Genomic DNA, 20,000 nt, shown 5'->3' with positions numbered 1-20,000 from the left:
TGTTATGGCGCTATACAAATAAAATTGAATTCAATTGAATTGAATTTACTTAAAGTTAAAACCTTACATGAGAGTTAAAAGCTATAAAAGTAATCATAAGTAATCACTCTCAGCTGCTGATTTTACTGTTTGGGTTATTCCTACTTCAAACTAAAGGCACATTTTCTCTGTAAGTATTGTCACCTGCTGAACATGCTCTAATCTAATGTAGCCAGCAAAAAGATGAAGTGGTATCATGATTACTTCTGACCTTGAGGTGAATAGCAGAAAGCTTGAACGACTCACTGAAACAAACCACTACAGTCATTAAATAAGTTGGTTATCAAACCAGAATTGTAGGCTACATCAGATATCTCAAATTAAACGTTACAAATGGCTTGATCATAGGCTGATGTGTTTATTAATGTATGCTTTCAATTATTCCCAATAGAAGGCTACAGTGAGGCTAGCGCTGTAATACAAAAGCATTCAAATAATAGTTTCTTTGAAAGAATTTTTCAGCCCCTAACACACATAAACACATATGCACACACACACACACACACAACACACCACACACACACACACACACACACACACACACACACACACACACACACACACACACACACACACACACACACACACACACACACGCACACACACACAAATCCAAAAAAGGTTGGATTATTCCATCAGATTAGTGAGGGTTTTATTTACATTGCTCTGCATGTAGGAGTGACTCATTCTCCCCGGCGGCAAGTCCCGGTTTAATGCAAGTGATGCCTCAGAGGGATGAGCACGGCCCGTACTCTCTGTGTGCTCCAGCCTATTTTATGGACTCTGAAAGCATCATTGGTTGCCAGTGTATTATTGTTGGACCAAGGACAGGAAGGATTTGTGTGTGTGTTGCGTCTCCTGCGTTTCTACTCTGGAGCGGATGAAGTGTGTGCCTGTGTTTGTGTGTGTGTGTGTGTGTGTGTGAGTGTGTCTGGCTGGGCTGTGATGTATGGGCGGCGAGTGCCGGACGGTCCACTCTGAGGACAGATGAGTCACTGTGGCTCTTTTATGGCTCACACCGAAGCCAAGCACACACACACACACACACACACACACACACACACACACACACACACACACGCACTCACATAAATACGGAAATAAACATACTCAGATATGCATATACACACACTCAAGCACATACAACACACACACACACACACACACACACACACAACACACACACACACACACACATAAAAACACATGTACGGAAATAAACAAACACACTCACATATGCATATACAAACACTCAAACACATAGAAACAAACACACACATGTACGGAAATAAACAAAACACACCTGCACACACTCACATATGCATATACACACACTCAAACACATAGAAACACACACAACACACACATGTACGGAAATAAACACACACACACACACACACACACACACACACACACATGCCCGCCTCACACTCCTTCCGAGGTGTACATTCCTGCCAAGCACGCTCTGGTGTGCCTCTCAGGGGGCTGGGTACTGCCTCTGAGCCTCAGCAGTTCTGCTGCTTTGATAGTAATCCCACATGCAGGACGGGACCCCTCTCACTGAGCATGTGCAAAAAACAGGCTGCGAGAAAATCACACAAGTGAATTTGTCACTCGGGGCCTACCAGGGACCGCACAAAGCCATATGTATGGAGCTCTGATATCGGTTTCTAACAATACCAAACCTAGCGTGTTTTATCTTTAGATAAACACATGTACATAATGCAGTGTATATGATTAACAAAGCGCTCGTGCTCGGTGCTAAGTCTTGTTGTTATTAACCGCTGGGACAGAAGGAACGATGTAATAGCGTGTTGGCTCAGCAGGCTCTGTCATCTCGAAAGAGTCTGTCTTGCGGAGGAGAGACCCGTGATAACTTGCATTATTCTCTTAAATCATGTTATTCAAATCGGGGCCCGCCGAGCAGGAGAAGATTTGTCAGTCGTTCACAAGTCGTAAAAAAAAATGAGATTGCATGGATTTCCTTTGTCATGACTGGATGTGTCTGAGCAAGGTTATTTGGAACGCGCTAAGCCACACGAGACAGAGAGAGAGAGAGAGAGAGAGAGAGAGAGAGCAGGGGGGAAGATATGGGGAGGGAGGAATAAAGAAAGAGAAAGAGAGAGAAGTGTGTTTGTGTGTGTGTGTGTGAAAGAGAGAGAAAGAGAGTGGGGGAGACATGAGGATATGGTAAGAAAGAAAGAAAGAAAGTGTGTGTGGGTGTGTGTGTGTGTGTGTGAAAGAGAGAGAAAGAGAGTGGGGGAGACATGAGGATATGGTAAGAAAGAAAGAAAGAAAGTGTGTGTGGGTGTGTGTGTGTGTGTGTGTGAAAGAGAGAGAAAGAGAGTGGGGGAGACATGAGGATATGGTAGAAAGAAAGTGTGTGTTTGTGTGTGTGTGTGTGTGTGTGTTGTGAAAGAGAGAGAAAGAGAGTGAGGAGACATGAGGATATGTAAAAAAAAAGAGAAAGAAAGTGTGTGTTTGTGTGTGTGTGTGTGTGTGTGTGTGTGAAAGAGAGAGAAAGAGAGTGGGGGAGACATGAGGATATGGTAAGAAAGAAAGTGTGTGTTGTGTGTGTGTGTGTGTGTGTGTGTGAAAGAGAGAGAAAGAGAGTGGAGGAGACATGAGGATATGGTAAAAAAAAAGAGAAAGAAAGTGTGTGTTTGTGTGTGTGTGTGTGTGTGTGTGTGTGTGAAAACGATAGAAAGAGAGTGGGGGAGACATGAGGATATGGTAAGAAAGAGAGAAGGAAAGTGTGTGTGGGTGTGTGTTGTGTGTGTGAAAGAGAGAGAAAGAGAGTGGGGGAGACATGAGGATATGGTAAAAAAAAAGAGAAAGAAAGTGTGTGTTTGTGTGTGTGTGTGTGAAAGAGAGAGAAAGAGCGTGGGGGAGACATGAGGATATGGTAAAAAAAAGAGAAAGAAAGTGTGTGTTTGTGTGTGTGTGTGTGTGTGTGAAAGAGAGAGAAAGAGAGTGGGGGAGACATGAGGATATGGTAAAAAAAAGAGAAAGAAAGTGTGTGTTTGTGTGTGTGTGTGTGTGTGTGAAAGAGAGAGAAAGAGAGTGGGGGAGACATGAGGATATGGTAAGAAAGAGAGAAGGAAAGTGTGTGTGTGTGTGCATGTGTGTGAAAGAGAGAGCGAGAAAGAGTGTGTGTGCTTGTGTTCGTGTGGCTCATTTTAAATGCAGACTCATTGGCCATGTCTAATGGCTTGGCAGCTGGCATGGCCTGCGTGCAGATTCCCCCCCGATTTGAGAGTCATGCCCAAGAATGCATTAAGCCCGTCGGATTTCCGCGGCATCTTTTTAAAACACTCATTAGCGGTTTGATCTGCACTCTGTACACGCTGAACACTGCAAATGAGCAACGCACGCGACGCGGCCGCGGCTAAAATGCCCACGCCGGCCCCACCGGCACAATAGGCTTAAACCCCTCTGGTGCATGCATGTACATCCCCTCATTTTTACCACAATGGCAATCTAGGGAGCACAGTTTTCCATTCCGTGCGCAGTGATTGGTCAGTCTGTGGAGCCCAGATCCCATTCCGTGCGCAGTGATTGGTCACTCTGTGGAACCCAGATCCCATTCCGTGTGCAGTGATTGGTCGGGGCTCTCGCTGGCTAACAGTAGCTTTCCCTCACTGCCCCCCCCACCCCCCCCCCCCCTCCCCTGTCATGCAGCGTTCGCAGCGTTCGCGGTGTTCACGTCGCTCAAGATGCTCAAGGCGTTTAAGGCGTTCGGGGTTGACTTTCATCCCCTCAGTGTCGCCCCTGTTATACGGCACCCCTGCGTTCGCAGGGCTCGCGGTTGACATTTGACCCCGAGGCGTACCTCTCCCCTAAATGCGTCGGCCTCGCTCAGATCACAGGTTGCCTTTTTAACGCCTCTGTCAAGCGCCGCCCCGGCAAAATATCTCCACAAACTTCATAGCCGTGTCAGGCCGAATAACCAACATACCCCTTCCCTCCTCCATCACCTTCCACCCTGCAATCCACCCACACACCCCTATCCCCTGCAGCAGTGGTCTACTCCGCAGTAAATATAAAAAGGGGGGTGCCGCAGGGTCAGTCCATTTTAGTGTCGTCTCAAGGGGGATGTGGGAAGTAAAAGAGCACGGTTTGAACCTGAGTCTGGCTTGAGGGCTGGAAGATAAATCAGCCTCCACTATCCCACAATTCCCCTCTCCATCCATCTGCCCAGGCCGCCCATCTCTCCTACCTGTCTCTGGGTTCAGGATTAAGGCTATCAGGCAGCCGTGACTCCCAGTGGTGGCAGCGCAGCAAATGGCCCAGAGTGTCTGTGTGAAGTCAGTATGCTGGTGGCTACTCAGGAGACACATGAGGGGATAGGCTGAGATTAGAACCCTGTTATAGGGCGAGTGTGTGTGTGTGTGTGTGTGTATGTGTGTTTTTGTGCGTGTGTGTTTCTGTGTGTCTCGGGCAACCACGTGAGGCAAAACACACACACACACACGTGCACACGAACACACACATACATAAACACACACACACAAATATGTGTACGTGTGTGGGTGTGTGTGTTTGTGTGTGTGTGTGGTTTGCCTCACGTGGTCGCCCCGAGGCAGTGTATCCCGGCGTCTCCAGACTGACATTGCCGTCAGCCAGCCAGCTCTGAGTCTGTCACTCACAGCCCTCAGCCAATCCAGTCCTGTGGGGATTGCAGGAGCGCCCAGAGAGAGCGACCCACGGAACATTCCGGCAGCCAAGCGAAAACGCACAAGGGGGTCTCCGGGGAGACAGGCAGAAACACTCAGCTCTCGTTTGGTGTTTGTGTGTGTGTGTGGGTGTGTGTCTGTGTGTGTCTGTGTGTGTGCTGGATCATTTATCATAAACACACACCCCAAAGGCACTGCTTTCAAGTCAAACACAGCCTACTTCAGCTGGTCACTGAGCTACAACAGCACAGCCCACTGCAGCTCATGGGTGTGAATCTCATGGGTTGGTGAGCTGTTATAGTGTGTGTGTATATGCGTGTTTGTTTATGCGTACGTGTATGTTTGTGTGTGTAGTTGCTGTGTGTTTGTTTATGCGTGGGACTCGGGAATGCGGCGTGTGGTGGGATACATGTCTAAATTGAGCCCAACATCTTGTGAGTCATATTTACAAAGTGGACAAAGCTTTAAGCGGTTTGTGTGTGTGTGTGTGTGTGTGTGTGTGTGTGTGTGTGTGTGTGTGTGTGTGTGTGTGTGTGTGTGTGTGTGTGTGTGTGTGTGTGTGTGAGCAGAGCCAGGAGTGGTGCGGAGCCTGGAGTTCCTGCAGAGGCCGGTGAAGGTGACAGCGCTGCAGGGGAGAGACGCCGTCCTGGAGTGCTCCGCCACAGGCTACCCCAATCCCTCCTTCTACTGGATGAAGGGCGAGGAGATGATCCAGAGCCAGTAAGGACCATTACTCCCACACACACACACACACACACACACACACACACACACACACAGATACACACTTACCCACACACACACACACACACACACACACACACACAGACACACATACACACACACACACACACACACACACACACACACGCACACACACACACACACATACATACAAACATTAACACACACACACATGCACACGCACATACACACACACACACACACACACACACACACACACACACATACAAACATTAACACACACACACACATGCACACGCACATACACACACACACACACACACACACACACACACACACACACACACACACACACATACAAACATTAACACACACACACATGCACACACACAGACACACATACACACACACATACAAACATTAACATATACACACAGGCATTTTCAATAAACCCTGAAACACATACAGTGACACCTGAACACAGTCAAATATGCTCACACTATGCCTGTATTTGTGGATGCATTTAAGGTTCACAAATGCATGTGAATACCATCACACAATTATACTCATGCTGTACATGTATATTTACACACACTCAAACACGCACACACGCACATACACAAAAAACGTGTCCATATAATCATACACACCAACAAACACACCCACAGCTTTGTCCTCTCCCTCTCTATCACCTTGTCTTTCTATCTTCCTCTCTGTATGCCTCAGTATCTGCCTCACACACACACACACACACAGACAGACACACACACACACACACACACACACACACACACACACACACACACCTCATGGCTGCCTCACACAAAGACAAAAACACACTTTGCAGGTAATGCACGAATGGCCCAGCACTAGCATCCAGCCCAGTCCAGACAGCCAACGGTCCTGCAAATCAATTCCTCATCAAGTGAAAGTGCTTATTTTCATGATCATATCAGCCATTACACATTTATCTCTCTGTTTTGCTTCGCTCCCAGTGGGCCGGAGAGAACGTGTATGTGTGTGTGTGTGTGTGTTTGTGTCTGTGTGTGTGTGTCTGTGTGCCTTGGCGTGGAGGGGGTGGCAGGTCAGACAGAGGAGGTGGAATAAAGCACCATCAGCAGACCAGACACTGCGGCTTTCTCTTCTTTCCTTCCCTTCTTCCTCAAGAAAAACCGTGTCATTCCATCTCTCTCTCCGGCTACAAAAGAAGTTTTTCCCCCGTCTCTCTCTCTCTCCCCTGACAATGTGGCTGTATCTGTGTGAGTGTGTGTGTGTGTGTGTTTGTGTGTGTGTTTGTGTGTGTGTTTGTGTGTGTGTGTGTGTGTGTGTGTGTGTGTGTGTGTGTGTGTGTGTGTGTCTGTGTGTGTGTGTGTGTGTCTGTGTGTGTGTGTCTGTGTGTGTGTGTCTGTGTGTGTGTGTGTGTGTGTGTGTCTGCGCCGCGTCTGTGTCTGATCCACATCCTGTTGTTCTCCTCGCCCACAGATCTAAGAAGTACTCCCTGCTGGGCGGCAGCAACCTGCTGATTCACAGCGTGAGCGATGACGACGCCGCCACCTACAGCTGCGTGGCGCACAACGCCAACGAGAACATCACGGCGTCCTGCGAGCTGACCGTGCTCGGTGAGTGTCACCCAAAGGCCACGCCGACCCCATCTTATCTCTCCGCGCTGTCGGGCTTTTGAGTCTGAAAAGCGCTTTATGCTTTGTCATGCCTTTCAGTCGTATCCCTGAGAGAGATATCTTTGTCCATTTGCTCTTTTGATACATTTGTGCCTTTGTGAGGCATGCTATACATGTACACACACACACACACACACACACACACACACACACACACACACACACACACACACACACACACATACACACACACACAAAAACACACACAGACACAAACACACACACAAAGCCTTTGTGAGGCATGCTATACATAGAAATGGAGAAAATACTGTTGTTGGAAGATATCAAATGGAATTATTTAATTTTAATTTTAAATGGAATTCATATCCTGTGTCAATCAGAGACTTTCATAGTAGGCAGAAGGCACCAGAACCCTTTTAACACACACACACACACACACACACACACACACACACACACACACACACACACACACACACACACACACACACACACACATATATACACACACACCAGACACACACTCACATACAAAGACACACAGATATACATAGGTTTGCACAGAGAGAAAAACACACACACACACACACACCACACACACACACACACACACACACACACACGCACACATACAAAGACACACACATATACATAGGTATGCACAGAGAGAAACACACACACACACACACACATACACTCACACACAAATGATGGATGACTTTGGGGCCCAGTAACTTAGGGGAGGAACAAATGTGGCAGTTTCGATATCCCATGTGAAAATGGTTGCCCTGAATAGGTCTTTAATGCTTTAATGTTTGCTCACTTTGATGAAATATTGATATGGAGTGGTTTTACATTATTAAAAGTCCCCGTCTGGGAAACTGCTGCCACCCCGCTGAAGACACAGGACTAAATGTCATCCGGTTCAAGTCGCCTACGTCAACATTTTTTTCATGTCACAGGTTTAGTGTCACACCTGCCCCTCTAAGGATGCCCTCTGTGGCTCTGAGAAGCTGCGGAAAAAAATATGAGCGAGGTTCTTCTCTTCTGAAAGTTCAGAAATAAAACCTGCCCTTGAAGATCTCTATGCTCTGCACTAGCAGGCATCAATTTGTCTTAACTAGCCACAGCTGAAGAGAGTCTTGCGGGAGCCTTGCATGAAGTTATTTTGTGAGTATGAGGGGAAATAAGAGAGACCACAGCAAAGGGAAGGAAAGAGAGAAAGAAGGACAGAGTGAGAGAGAGAGAGAGAGAGAGAGAGAGAGAGAGGGAGAGAGATAGGGAGACAGAGCGAGAGAGAGAGAAGGATAGAGTGAGAGAGAGAGAGAGAGAAGTAAAGAGTTTCAGGAGCTTTTTAGATTATAGTACATTTGACGGTTTATTTAGGCCTTCCTGACAAACCTGCTGCTAGATTCTTCCCTCTCTTCCGTCCTTACTTATCATTGTGAATAAGATGAAATAACTATAGTTGTACGTACTTGAATATACCCTCCAGGTCAATGATCTATCACATGACATCACATCTCAACCTCCACCATCCATAGGCTATAGTCAGAGACCATATACATCAACACTGACTGAGGCAGTCAGAGACCATATACATCAACACTGACTGAGGCAGGTTGGAGTCCACACGGCCTCATAGCAGAGAGGCGAGAGTGTTTATTCGCCACTTGGCACGCCACCCAGATGCGTGGCATCAGCCGTGGGCAGGCGTTGGTGGCATCAGCCGTGGGCAGGCGTTGCAGCTGTGTGTTTGCGTTCGCCACGATGGGGATTATGTGGGTGATGAAAACAACGAAGCAAAACAGGCAACGGCTTTGGCTTTTTATTTTTCTGCTGACGGAAGTCGACCGCGTTTCGTCATATTCCAACAGGGCAGCCGATGGCGTAATGTCGGAGATAAACTCCTGGGATTTATTTAATTTGGTATTTTTTTTTACTTTGAGCTCTACTTTAATACCTTCAGGTCTGGGAACTAGTACAGGTGGCCTTGAAGGATATCTTGTTTTGGGTCTTCGTGTTTAAAAGACAAAGAGATATCTCTGCCGGCACGCTCCACACACACACACACACACACACACACACACACACACACACACACACAAATAAACACTCACAAACACACACACACACACTTAAACTCACCCCAAGACAAACACCCAGGGTTGGGTGTAAAACCGCCTCCAACGAAGAACCCGCATTCTGTTTCCCTAATCTTCACACACACATGTCGGAGATCCTGTTCCTTTTTCGATTAATCACCCTCAATCTCGTTAGTTACGCATGGCAGGGGGCTTCCACCAAAAAGCCTTTTATTTCAATTAATCCAATTACACTGCATCCGCAGGATACCCGGCATATATTACACACTCTTTCCGACAACAAACACAGAGAGAGTGTGTGTGTTGTTGGATGCTCATTCATTGCTGTGTGTGCACAAAGACCAGTGGTTTGGATAAGAATTGGATTTGCGTGCTGAAATTTGTAGCTATTAAGAGGAAGAGGAAGACCTGTTCCTGAAGCACAGGCTGGAGAGTGTGCTAGCTAATGAAAGTGCTAATGTTGCTAATGCTAACATTGTCTATGAAAGGAGTTCTTTCACTTCTCTGTGTTTTTGGACTACATGTGCCTTTGGACTACATGTGTCTATGGACAACATGTGCCTTTGGACTACATGTGCCTTTGGACTACATGTGTCTCTGGACTATATGTGAAGTGGACTGCATGTGTCTGGACTATATGTGTCTTTGGACTACATGTGCCTTTGGACTACATGTGTCTATGGACAACATGTGCCTTTGGACTACATGTGCCTTTGGACTACATGTGCCTTTGGACTACATGTGTCTCTGGACTATATGTGCCTCTGGACTACATGTGTCTCTGGACTATATGTGCCTTTGGACTACATGTGTTTTTGGACTACATGTGTCTCTGGACTACATGTGTCTCTGGACTACATGTGTCTCTGGACTACATGTGCCTCTGGACTACATGTGTCTTTGGACTACATGTGTCTTTGGACTACATGTGTTTTTGGACTACATGTGTTTTTGGACTACATGTGTCTCTGGACTGCATGTGTCTGGACTATCTGAGCCGCAGTAAATACCCATTTCAGCTGCAGTGTGTTCTTCCTGCCCCTGCTGGAGATAGATTTGGAGCCGCAGGCCAGTTGCGTGATCGGCGTGCAGTTTGTCAGCTTTTATCCGCTGCCCTGATGGGGGCTAAGTGTCTGCTACCCTGAGCCTCACCCCCCCCCCCCCTTCCCTCCGACCCACCCCACAGTCACCCTCGCCACCGAGCGCACTTCTCTAAGAGATTACTGAGGGGGAAAGCCGCTGTTTATGATGTCCAACCTGTGGCCTATCAGTCCACATCGATCCACGCTGGGCTCATCGCTACAGTTATCCCCTCTCTGCTATCGACAGGAACCTGTAGAGGCTTTAAAGTGGAAGAGATGCCCCATCGCAGCAGCAGTGCCTTCCTCTCCACACAGCTCTCGTTATAGACCCACCATGTATGAAGGGTATTTTTCTTTTCATGTCGTGGTAGCAGATTATGTAAGTCCGTTGACAAGCGGACGTAAATATAATCGTTCCCTCTCATCTATTGCCCTCTGCCCATTTGGGCTTATTCTGGCTCTCGAAAACCTAAAGGGATTTAAGATTTGGCGGAAAGCTTTGGGTGGCAGTAGATACGTGTGACACTTCCTTTATTGGGCCCCGGCTATAATACAGATAGGCTGGGCTGGAAGATGGATGCTGGGACAGTAATAGGTTTTCTCTGTCTTTTTTTTCAGTTTTTTTTTTTGTTGCTGTTCTTTGTAGAGAGTAGAGCGTGCATTGAATTGGACTCAGATGGACCTGCAGTTTCCCCCCTTTACTCTCCTAGTGAAAGATTGACCGTATCAGATAGTACACGGGAAACACTTACGCTTGAGATTTGTGTGGTGAATTGGGCTCGTTTTGGGTGTTTGATTGTGCTGCTGTTCCCATCTTGCACGGTGAAACATATGGCGGCATCACTATGCTTGTTTGTCGCAGAGAGCATTAAGGCAGTTTCATTCTGCTGAGATTAATTTCCATTTGGGCAAGTTGATATTAATGGGCCCCGTTAAAGTAAATAGATCCAGTTAGAAAATAAATATGAGAGCAGCAATTTAATATGACAGAGGGAAACCGTCTGAGGTATGCTGTCAATGTCCCAAAGTAATCAGAGTAGAAATCACTTGTGCTCCTCTGTTACCTAGTTTGGCGCTGTGTAATGTATTTATGTACATAGTAATACACAGAGTTCCTGATGGGCTATTATAAAGACTACAACAACATTATCTCCCATGTGTATTGTTAGGGTAACTTGAGATTCATTCACCCTCACAGAGTGATGGTTGTGGAGATAGTAAGTGCTATGGGAGTACCGAGTGTGTGATAGTTGTGGAGATAGCGAGGGCTATGGGGGTACTGAGTGTGTGATGTCCCCTTGATGCACGCTCTCCCCTGCTCCCCCCCCCCCCCCCCCCCCCTACACCAAAGCACACTTGAGCCTCTCGACCTTCGTCAGCGCTGATGTCACTCTCGCATCATTAAGATGGCCCTGCACGCTCCTCATTAATGCACCGTCATGCTGTTTGCTCCCCCTGTGCCTGTTTGCCGGGCAGGTTTCTCTGTGGGATGACTCACCTCTGGAGTCCACTCCCTACAGACCCCGCTCACGGACCATCTCCCCCCCGCTACAGACCCCGCTCACGGACCATCTCCCCCCCGGAGAATACATTCCCTTCATACTCTCCTGCACGTCACCGAGAGACAATATAGTGGATCATTATTATCCTGATCTCTGGAATCAGTGTTTTCGGTGTAAATGCGGTAAATATCAGGGCCTGTAGCTTTCTTGTAATTGCTTCACACCCCCCCCCCACCCCCCCCACCCACCCCCTACAATGCCTCAAGGCAAGGGTAGCCTTTGGCAAAGCAACACAGCCAAGAGCCTGACAAATTTCATGACCCAGCACTGCTGAAAAATACATGCTCTTGTCTGATGCAATATTAAAACTAAGCAACCTGTTCACCTGAAGTCATATGGGAGAGAGAGAAGCAAGAAGAGGCTGAAAAAGAGAGAGTGAGATATATAGAGAGAGAGAGGGAGAGAGAGAGAGGGAAGAGAAACTGGAGAGATTTCAGGCTGCTGGGCCTGATGGGATACCAATGGAGTGGCGATTCAGCAGCAGTGTTGTTGAAAAGTAAATGAGTCCTAATCTGTACACGTAGCTATCGAGGACACAAAGGAACACGATCAATATGATCAATATGGCCGATTTGTGTTGTTTACATTCTGCCTCACAACTCTGCATTTTTCTCCCCTCTCTCTTCCTCGCTCTTTCTCTCTCTCTCTCTCTCTCTAGCTCTCTCTCTCTTTCTCTGCCCTTCTCCTTTCTTTTCTCTATCTCTGTTTCTGTCTCCCTCCCCCCCCCTCCCCTCTCTCTCTTTTTCAACCTCTCTCTCTCTCTCTCTCTCTCTCTCTCACCCTCTCTCTCTCTCTCTCTCTCTCTCTCACCCTCTCTCTCTCTCTCTCTCTCTCTTTATCCTTCTCTTTTCTCTGCCCTTCTTCTTTCTCTTCTCTATCTCTGTTTCTGTCTCTCTCTCTCCCCCCCTCCCCCCTCTCTTTTTTTTTACCCTCTCTCTCGCTCTTCCTCTCTTCCCCTCATTCCTCACAATGAAAATTATGTATAGAATGGCTGCAAGCAGACACCCCAATTACTGGCAGTGATAAGCCCCAATTCATCACCGATCGGTACTGTACATAACGATAAGGGCTATTTTAGGCATCCATTAGTCTTTGTCTCCATAACTCACCGCCCGGCCCGCACCAGGACCTTGTCCTCATCCTCGGTGAGCTAAATCCGTCTCGAACCGTGGGCGCGGCGATGGCTCCTCCGCCCCTTTGCGGATCTTTCGGTGAGTTGCATCACCATTTTCGCCCCGAAGTAGCCTCACCACATGCCTCCGCCCTGGAGCCTCAAGCCTCTGAAGTCAACTCATCACCAACCCCGAGGCCTTTCACCCTACTAACACCCACAGGCTCACAGGGGCACAAGCCATGGGCTGGCCTTACTGAAAGATGACGACTCAGATGTTTAGAGGATATTTATATATATTCCTCTCTCACCAACACACACACACACACACAAATATATGCGTGAGAGAGGAAGAGAGAGAGAGAAAGACACAGAAATGGAGTGAGCGATGGATGGATGCAGCAGATTGTAGACACACACACACGCTTAAAAAACGCAGGATACACAGAGCTTATCAAGCCCCTGTTCTTGCTTAAATCATTTAAAGTTAACTGTTTTATGTGGGTTGATAAACTGGATAAACGTATGTCTCCTGAGCAATAGCATTACTTCCTTTTTGAACATTGGATTGGATATATTCAAAAACAAAATCACCTTTTCAATTTTATCAACACTGCCAGTGCACAGCCATACAACTAGCTTGTCAAATCTGTCCTCTCTCTGCGAAAGACGTCATGGCCCAACAATGCCAAGGAATGATTCATTTTCACAGCCATACGAAATAGGCCCTGGATGTTTTTGTTTGCTATTAACAACTAAATAAACAAATAAATAACCTCAGCGCACTCAGTGTGCTCTGGTGCATACAAAAAAATAGAAAAGAATAAAGATATTCCTGAATCCTCTCTCTTATCAATGCGCAGCATTCACCAACACCATTACCTTTTATTGTGCTTCTTAAAGGCCTGGAGCTCCCAGAAGCCCCGGCGGCTCCACCAGGAAGCTGCGCTCCTCTCTCTCTCTCTCTCTCCGAATGGGAGGCAAGGAAGTGATAAAGTGCAGATATAACAGAAGGGACTAAGCGAAAGGAAAAATAATAATTTCACCCAGTCTCTCCGCCTGATAAGCCTCAAAGTGCCAAGATAAGGCTTGTGTACAATCCAGGAGACTTAATGCAGCCGCCTCGATTGAGGAGCTCATCTGCTGGTAGCGTAGAGGAGGGTGGAAAACGGTTGGTGGAGATTTAGGATACACACTATGCCAGGTGGATGGAGCCAGCCACACAATGAAAAGATTTGTTTTGTATTAGATTAGAGTAATCATTATTTTTTGTTTTATTATCAGGAAAATACAGTCTAATTAAATCCCAGACACAGGGTGAAGGATTAGGATTACATTGCTCATTAAACACTAGCTGAGATTGGGCCAGGAGATTAGCATTTCTAATGTGGCTGTGATGTGGTTTAACACAGTTGTTATATATGGAATATGATGTGTCATCTTCAAAGCTTCCACTTCCCAATCCACATACCTGGACTAGAGCTGCACCAGAACGCCTGGGGAAGCAGGAGTGAAAGCACACAGTTTTAATCCTCAAAGGGATTTTACAAGTTGGACGATAACAATTCTGTAGAAATGTAAAGCGTCTTTTAAGCGTAGGCCCCCATCCTCAGTCCAGGTCTGGGAGCATCTGCACCCTAACAGATCCTGCCAGTTCGACACGGCAGATGTGGAACCTATCCCCTAGATGTGGAGACTATCTCCCAGACAACCAGACAGATGTGGAGCCTGTCCCCCAGACAACCAGACAGGGACCAAAGCTGAGTCATGTTACAGACAGGTGCAGGCCGGTGATTGGTCAGGAGTGATGAATGAATGAATGAATGAATGACAGCATTAAAGTCCTCAGGGCAGAACTTGCGCTAAGGCTTCCATTGATTCTGCATCAACTATGGCAAATGAGCCACTGTTGACATTCTCCTAATGCATTAAATGCGACATTTATGTCTGAAACACATGCAGCGATAGCAGACCTAATGCCATGACTCACTCCGAAGAGAATGCCTCCCACGCGAATCCATCATGTATTATTGAAAAGATGCAGCCGTCTGAAAGCAGCTGACCGTGATTTGGGTAATGAATGTTTGTTATTTTCAATAATGATGACTTCAATGGAGCTCATTAGGCCCTTAAACAGCCCAATTAATTTGCCAAAGAAAATGTCAGCAGCTCCATTTTTTAATGTCGGCTGTCTCTCTTCCGAGTCTCTTTCTCTACCTTCCCCCTCAGTTAAGTCGCTCTCAGAATAATATTTGCCTTATGTGAAAGCGGTCAATATTAAATGTATTGTATAGATCTGTCCTAAATAGCACAGATTGGATTTTTATTGATTTGGCTGCCATCATGCTTTGCACGTAGTCTGATTTGCAGAGAGACAGTGTACCTGGCCTCGGTCTCATTAGACAGCTGACGGTAATTGTCAGAAAACGGACTTAGTCGACCCCCCACCACACACACACACACACACACACACACAAACACTCCACGCAGTCGGCGGATAAACAGCATGGGGTCAATGATGATTAATTGCGAACTCAGAGAATTGTTTTCTCTGTGTGGGCAAACATTTAGCCGTCTGGCAGGCCTTCTCACAGCGGGGGGGAGACTGTGTGCCTTTTCCCCCCAATTCAATAAATATCATATCAGAGCTCGGCAAAAACAAATGAGGTTTCCGGACCTGCTGAGTACCGGCTTGATCGGTACGATTAATCAGATCTGATGAACGTAAGAAACGAAACATAAGAGTGGATTCACAGTAGTGTGGGGTTTTTTCTTTAAAAAAAACTAAACAGAAGACAAAAAAAACAAGCTTGTCTATTTGTTTGTGTTTGTGTTTGATTTGTTTGTTTGGTATGTTTACTTGTTTATTTCGGGGGCGTCTTATCTCCTGTCATGGAAGATGGCAGGGCAAGCGCCTCGCTTTGACAGTGGCAGATGCTTTGACGCGCCCCGAGCTTCTTCCGTGACCAGGGCACAGACTCTCTGCAGCGGTTTTAGACATGAGCTCAGGAGAAAGCCAGCGCACGGAGACAGAGAGAGACAGAGAGAGAGATAGAGAGAGAGAGAGAGAGAGAGAGAGAGAGAGAGATAGAGAGAGAGAGACAGCGAGAGAGAGAGAGAGAGAGAGAGCAGGGCCTCATCACACATCACTGTCTGGCCCCCGGACCCTGTCGGCCGGCCCCCGACACTCATGATCCAAGACAGCCACCAGACGCCTGACCATCTTCCAGCTTGCCCCAAGAATGACCCAGATCGTACCAAATCCGCCCAACTAAAACAAATCCTCATTTTACTTAATCTGTCCTTAAACCCGGATTAGTCTTAATCAAAGAATCCTGCAAATGAACCTGGACTCTGACTGTAGTCCTGCCAATGGATTTCATAACATTAAAGACAAAAACTGAAATTGCGTAAAAAATAACTTTATTGAAACCGGAAGTCATAATGTGCTTGCAGATTTGCAACTCCCTGTCTGGGTTTCAAATACGACTAAGTCTATACACACAGCCTAGTGCCCTGTCAGGTCTCTTCATTCATAGCCATGAACACATGGCCCAGGTTAGGGCCCACACAGTGCTTGTTCTGGGCCAACTAAGGCTTGTCTGCTAGTACGTCTGAAAACTAGCACACGAGCGCATCTGATCAAGCATTGCACATTGACTTAACAGCTGCAACCGTGTAACACCAACTGCTGTTTCTACCTCCGCTGAGCAGGCTGGTCTTCTCCACCCACATGGCTTATGGTACAGAGGATGCTGGGAAGCTGACATTCACTTACAGTATTAGCATGAAATCCCATGAAGTGCTTGGCTTATGTCAGCGCTCTCACAGTTACACAGTGTTGCTGCACTGCCTTCAGACACAGGCAGACATCTCACTTTGGAATATGCCATTGGACTGATGACACTTCCCTCAAATTAAACCAAACTCTCCTCAATTTTTCTTGTATCATTTTATCGTCTATCGTTTTTATGGTTATATGGTTAGATGGCTATGGTTATAAAATGTGGTGGTCTTTGCTGTTTGAATAACCTCTGACTCCCCCCCCCCGTTTTCCGGCGTGGAGACATGTGTGACATGACAGCAGAGGGTCACGGCCAGCATACGGACCTTTTATGGACCTTTTATTGGCCTGTCAAAAGTTCAGCTCTGAGCTCCGGGGCCCCGAGGGGCCTACAGTAATGGTGGGATCACATCCGTGCCTCACGGTCAGTTACACATGTCATGCTGGATTAGGGCGTCCCGCAATTCCACTTTTACACGCAGCCCATAGACACTGTGCACTTTATGGGAGCCTTAAAATGAGTACCACTGGGTGTAGAGATTAGTATAGTGTAATTCACTAAAGTGGGTAATTTTGACAGGAGAGATGATATATTCGCGACATTGAAAATCCTTCTCCATGATAAGTGGATCTGCAGATATAAGCCTTTTAATTGCCTGGAAAGCAATACTGATTGACAGGATTAGTATGGTGCCCTTAAGTTAATGCTGTGTCATACGAAATGCATCTTTGGAATAAAAATGATAATATTCACGGTATGTTATTTTTTTTCCTGATTTGATATCAGGAGCGATTCTGCAAATCTAGGTCGACTAGGAGGGCGACTATTTGCATATTTATTAAAAATCACAAAGACATGAAAAAAAAATGGGGAGAGGGGGGGGGGGGATAAAAAGAGCCTTTTTAACGAACGCTCTCTAGTAGCTGTTTTGAAATGGCGTCCACTCGGGCTGTAACGAGCCTGAATGGATGTTGTCATTATAATCTCTAATCCCCCTCGACTCAGCACAGCGCGGCGCGTCTCAGCGTGCTACCTGCCAGCCATTCCCTCAGCCGCTCATTCATTATTAATAACGCATCCGCATTTGGCAATACAAATCGGAAATAAGCTAAACTAAAAAACAGGGGGCCCTCGTTGTTATAACAACACATCCCCATCCACACAGAGATAAGCAGGGGTGTGTTTGTGGTCTGTGATGTGTGTCATACAGACGTGCCCTCCCACCCACACCCACACACACACACAAACACACACACACTCACACTCTGGTCAGGCTCATTTCCACCAAGTGGATCCTCAAAGATGAGTGTTTGTTATTAACTCTCCCCGGCCACCCCCACCCACCTCCCTTAAACCCCCCCATGGAGACCCCCAACCGGCCCACCTCAGCATAAGACCCCCCCCCCCAGGAGACCCCCCCCCCACCCAGCCCACCTCAGCATAAGACCCCCCCCAGGAGACCCCCACCCAGCCCACCTCAGCATAAGACCCCCCCCAGGAGACCCCCACCCAGCCCACCTCAGCACAAGACCCCCCCCCAGGAGACCCCCACCCAGCCCACCTCAGCACAATACCCCCCCCCAGGAGACCCCCACCCAGTCCACCTCAGCACAAGACCCCCCCCCCAGGAGACCCCCTCCGCAGTAGGGCAGTATTAGCACGGAGAACCCCTCACCAGAGAGCCCACACGCCAGATGTTTATTCTAATGACGGATGCACACATTTCCATTTCAATGGGCCGAGGGAAAGTCATTATGACCGCAGCGTACAAGATCGCCACTCAAACACACACACTCACTCATATATGCATGCAGACAGACACACACACACACACACATGCACACACACACACACACACAGACACACACACACACACACACACACACACAGACACACAGACACACACACACACACACACACAGACACACACACACACACACACACAGACGCACACACACGCACACACACTCACACACACACATACAGGCTGAAGGGTTTCTCATTCTAATTCCCTAGAGAAGAGGTTTGTGTGGCGATTGGTGTGTGTGTGTGTGTGGGTGGGGGTCATCATGTTTTTTTTTTTATGTACCCGTTATGAAGCTTTTAACACTTCGTCTGCTTTAGCTTTTGTTCTCTTTATATCTTTAAGGGAATAGTGATCATTCTTTTTTGCACAAGAACAATCCAAAGAAATGGGAATATTTGTATCTTCAACTATCTTGAATAAGACAATGATGCCATTCATATACTAGTTTAATCTTACACAGGAAATGTTTAGAGACAACAGGTTGATGTCTTTGCACACACAGATCATACGCACACGTACTACATGCATAAAAAACCCGCCAGAAACCGCTCTTTGCATTCTAACCCCTCATTACAGCTACCAGTAATTGGCAGTTTAGTACATAGCTTTGAGTGAAAATGCAGGGTGTACAGTTTAAAGGAAATCATTATGGCTTAATTAGTGCAATACACCACTGATAAAGTAACACCATGGCTAATGGTATATTGATGCGTGGTGTAGCACAACCCCGCTGTGTGCCTATGGACACGCACTCTCTGAAATCAGACCCCTGCGCTGGCGCCCTATGTCGGGGCTAGTGTCGAGTGTTAGTGTGTTAGCAAAGCACCGGTGGGTTGTTGGAAGTTATATAATAGCTCTGTGTGCGTCTGTGCCTCCACAGAGGGAGGGCGTAGCGATCCGACACACCAACAGCACAATTAATTAAGTGGCTAGACGACCCCGAGGCATGGCTATCTGCTCTTGGCAAGCGCCGGCGCGGGCACACAGCATGTCCGGGGCCGCTGCGGAGGAGGGTGGGGAGCGGTCCCCTTTCTACCGCCATCGATTAGCACACAGGCTGCTGCACGGAGGCCCATTAGCCTGGCTGCAACACTCAGTTCAGAGCTTATGTCTCCTCTCTCTTGCTTTTTCTCCAGACTGGGCCAGAGAGCAGGTTCAAGTCAATTTGCAGAGAGCATAAACCATTTTAACCCATTTAAGCCGGGAAAGCATTACCGCTGTTCTACCATTAAAGCCGGGAGCGCTGTTGCGTCATTCTACCTTTAAGGCCGGGAAAGCGTTTGTGTCGTTTTTTCTGTATAAGGGGGGTTTTTGCCCAAAGTGTCGGCCTCTGGGCCAATGAAATGCATCAGAATAGACATGTGATAGTGCCTCAAATGTTTTGCCATTAGTAGTTTAAAAAAAAAATCGTTGGCTTTCTCGCTTTGCTAAGTAACGTCTCCTCCGCGACAGCCAGGATTATAGCTCAAAGTAAATTAGGCAAGGAGT

The 20,000-nt window shown here is 47.1% G+C and overlaps 1 protein-coding gene across 1 annotated transcript in view; it reads left to right on the top strand.

Annotated features, from left to right (window-relative positions):
• dcc (DCC netrin 1 receptor) overlaps positions 1–20,000 on the top strand; it is a gene marked incomplete at both ends in the record, with an annotated part of 169,006 nt that overhangs the window by 26,308 nt on the left and 122,698 nt on the right. The window contains 2 exon segments of the mRNA XM_080842602.1: positions 5,285–5,435; positions 6,903–7,039. Coding sequence (XP_080698728.1) covers positions 5,285–5,435; positions 6,903–7,039 — 288 coding nt within the window.

Source organism: Sprattus sprattus (assembly GCF_963457725.1).
Source record: "Sprattus sprattus genome assembly, chromosome: 7".
Taxonomy (NCBI): domain Eukaryota; kingdom Metazoa; phylum Chordata; class Actinopteri; order Clupeiformes; family Clupeidae; genus Sprattus; species Sprattus sprattus.
This window is presented reverse-complemented; position numbering and strand designations above follow the sequence as displayed.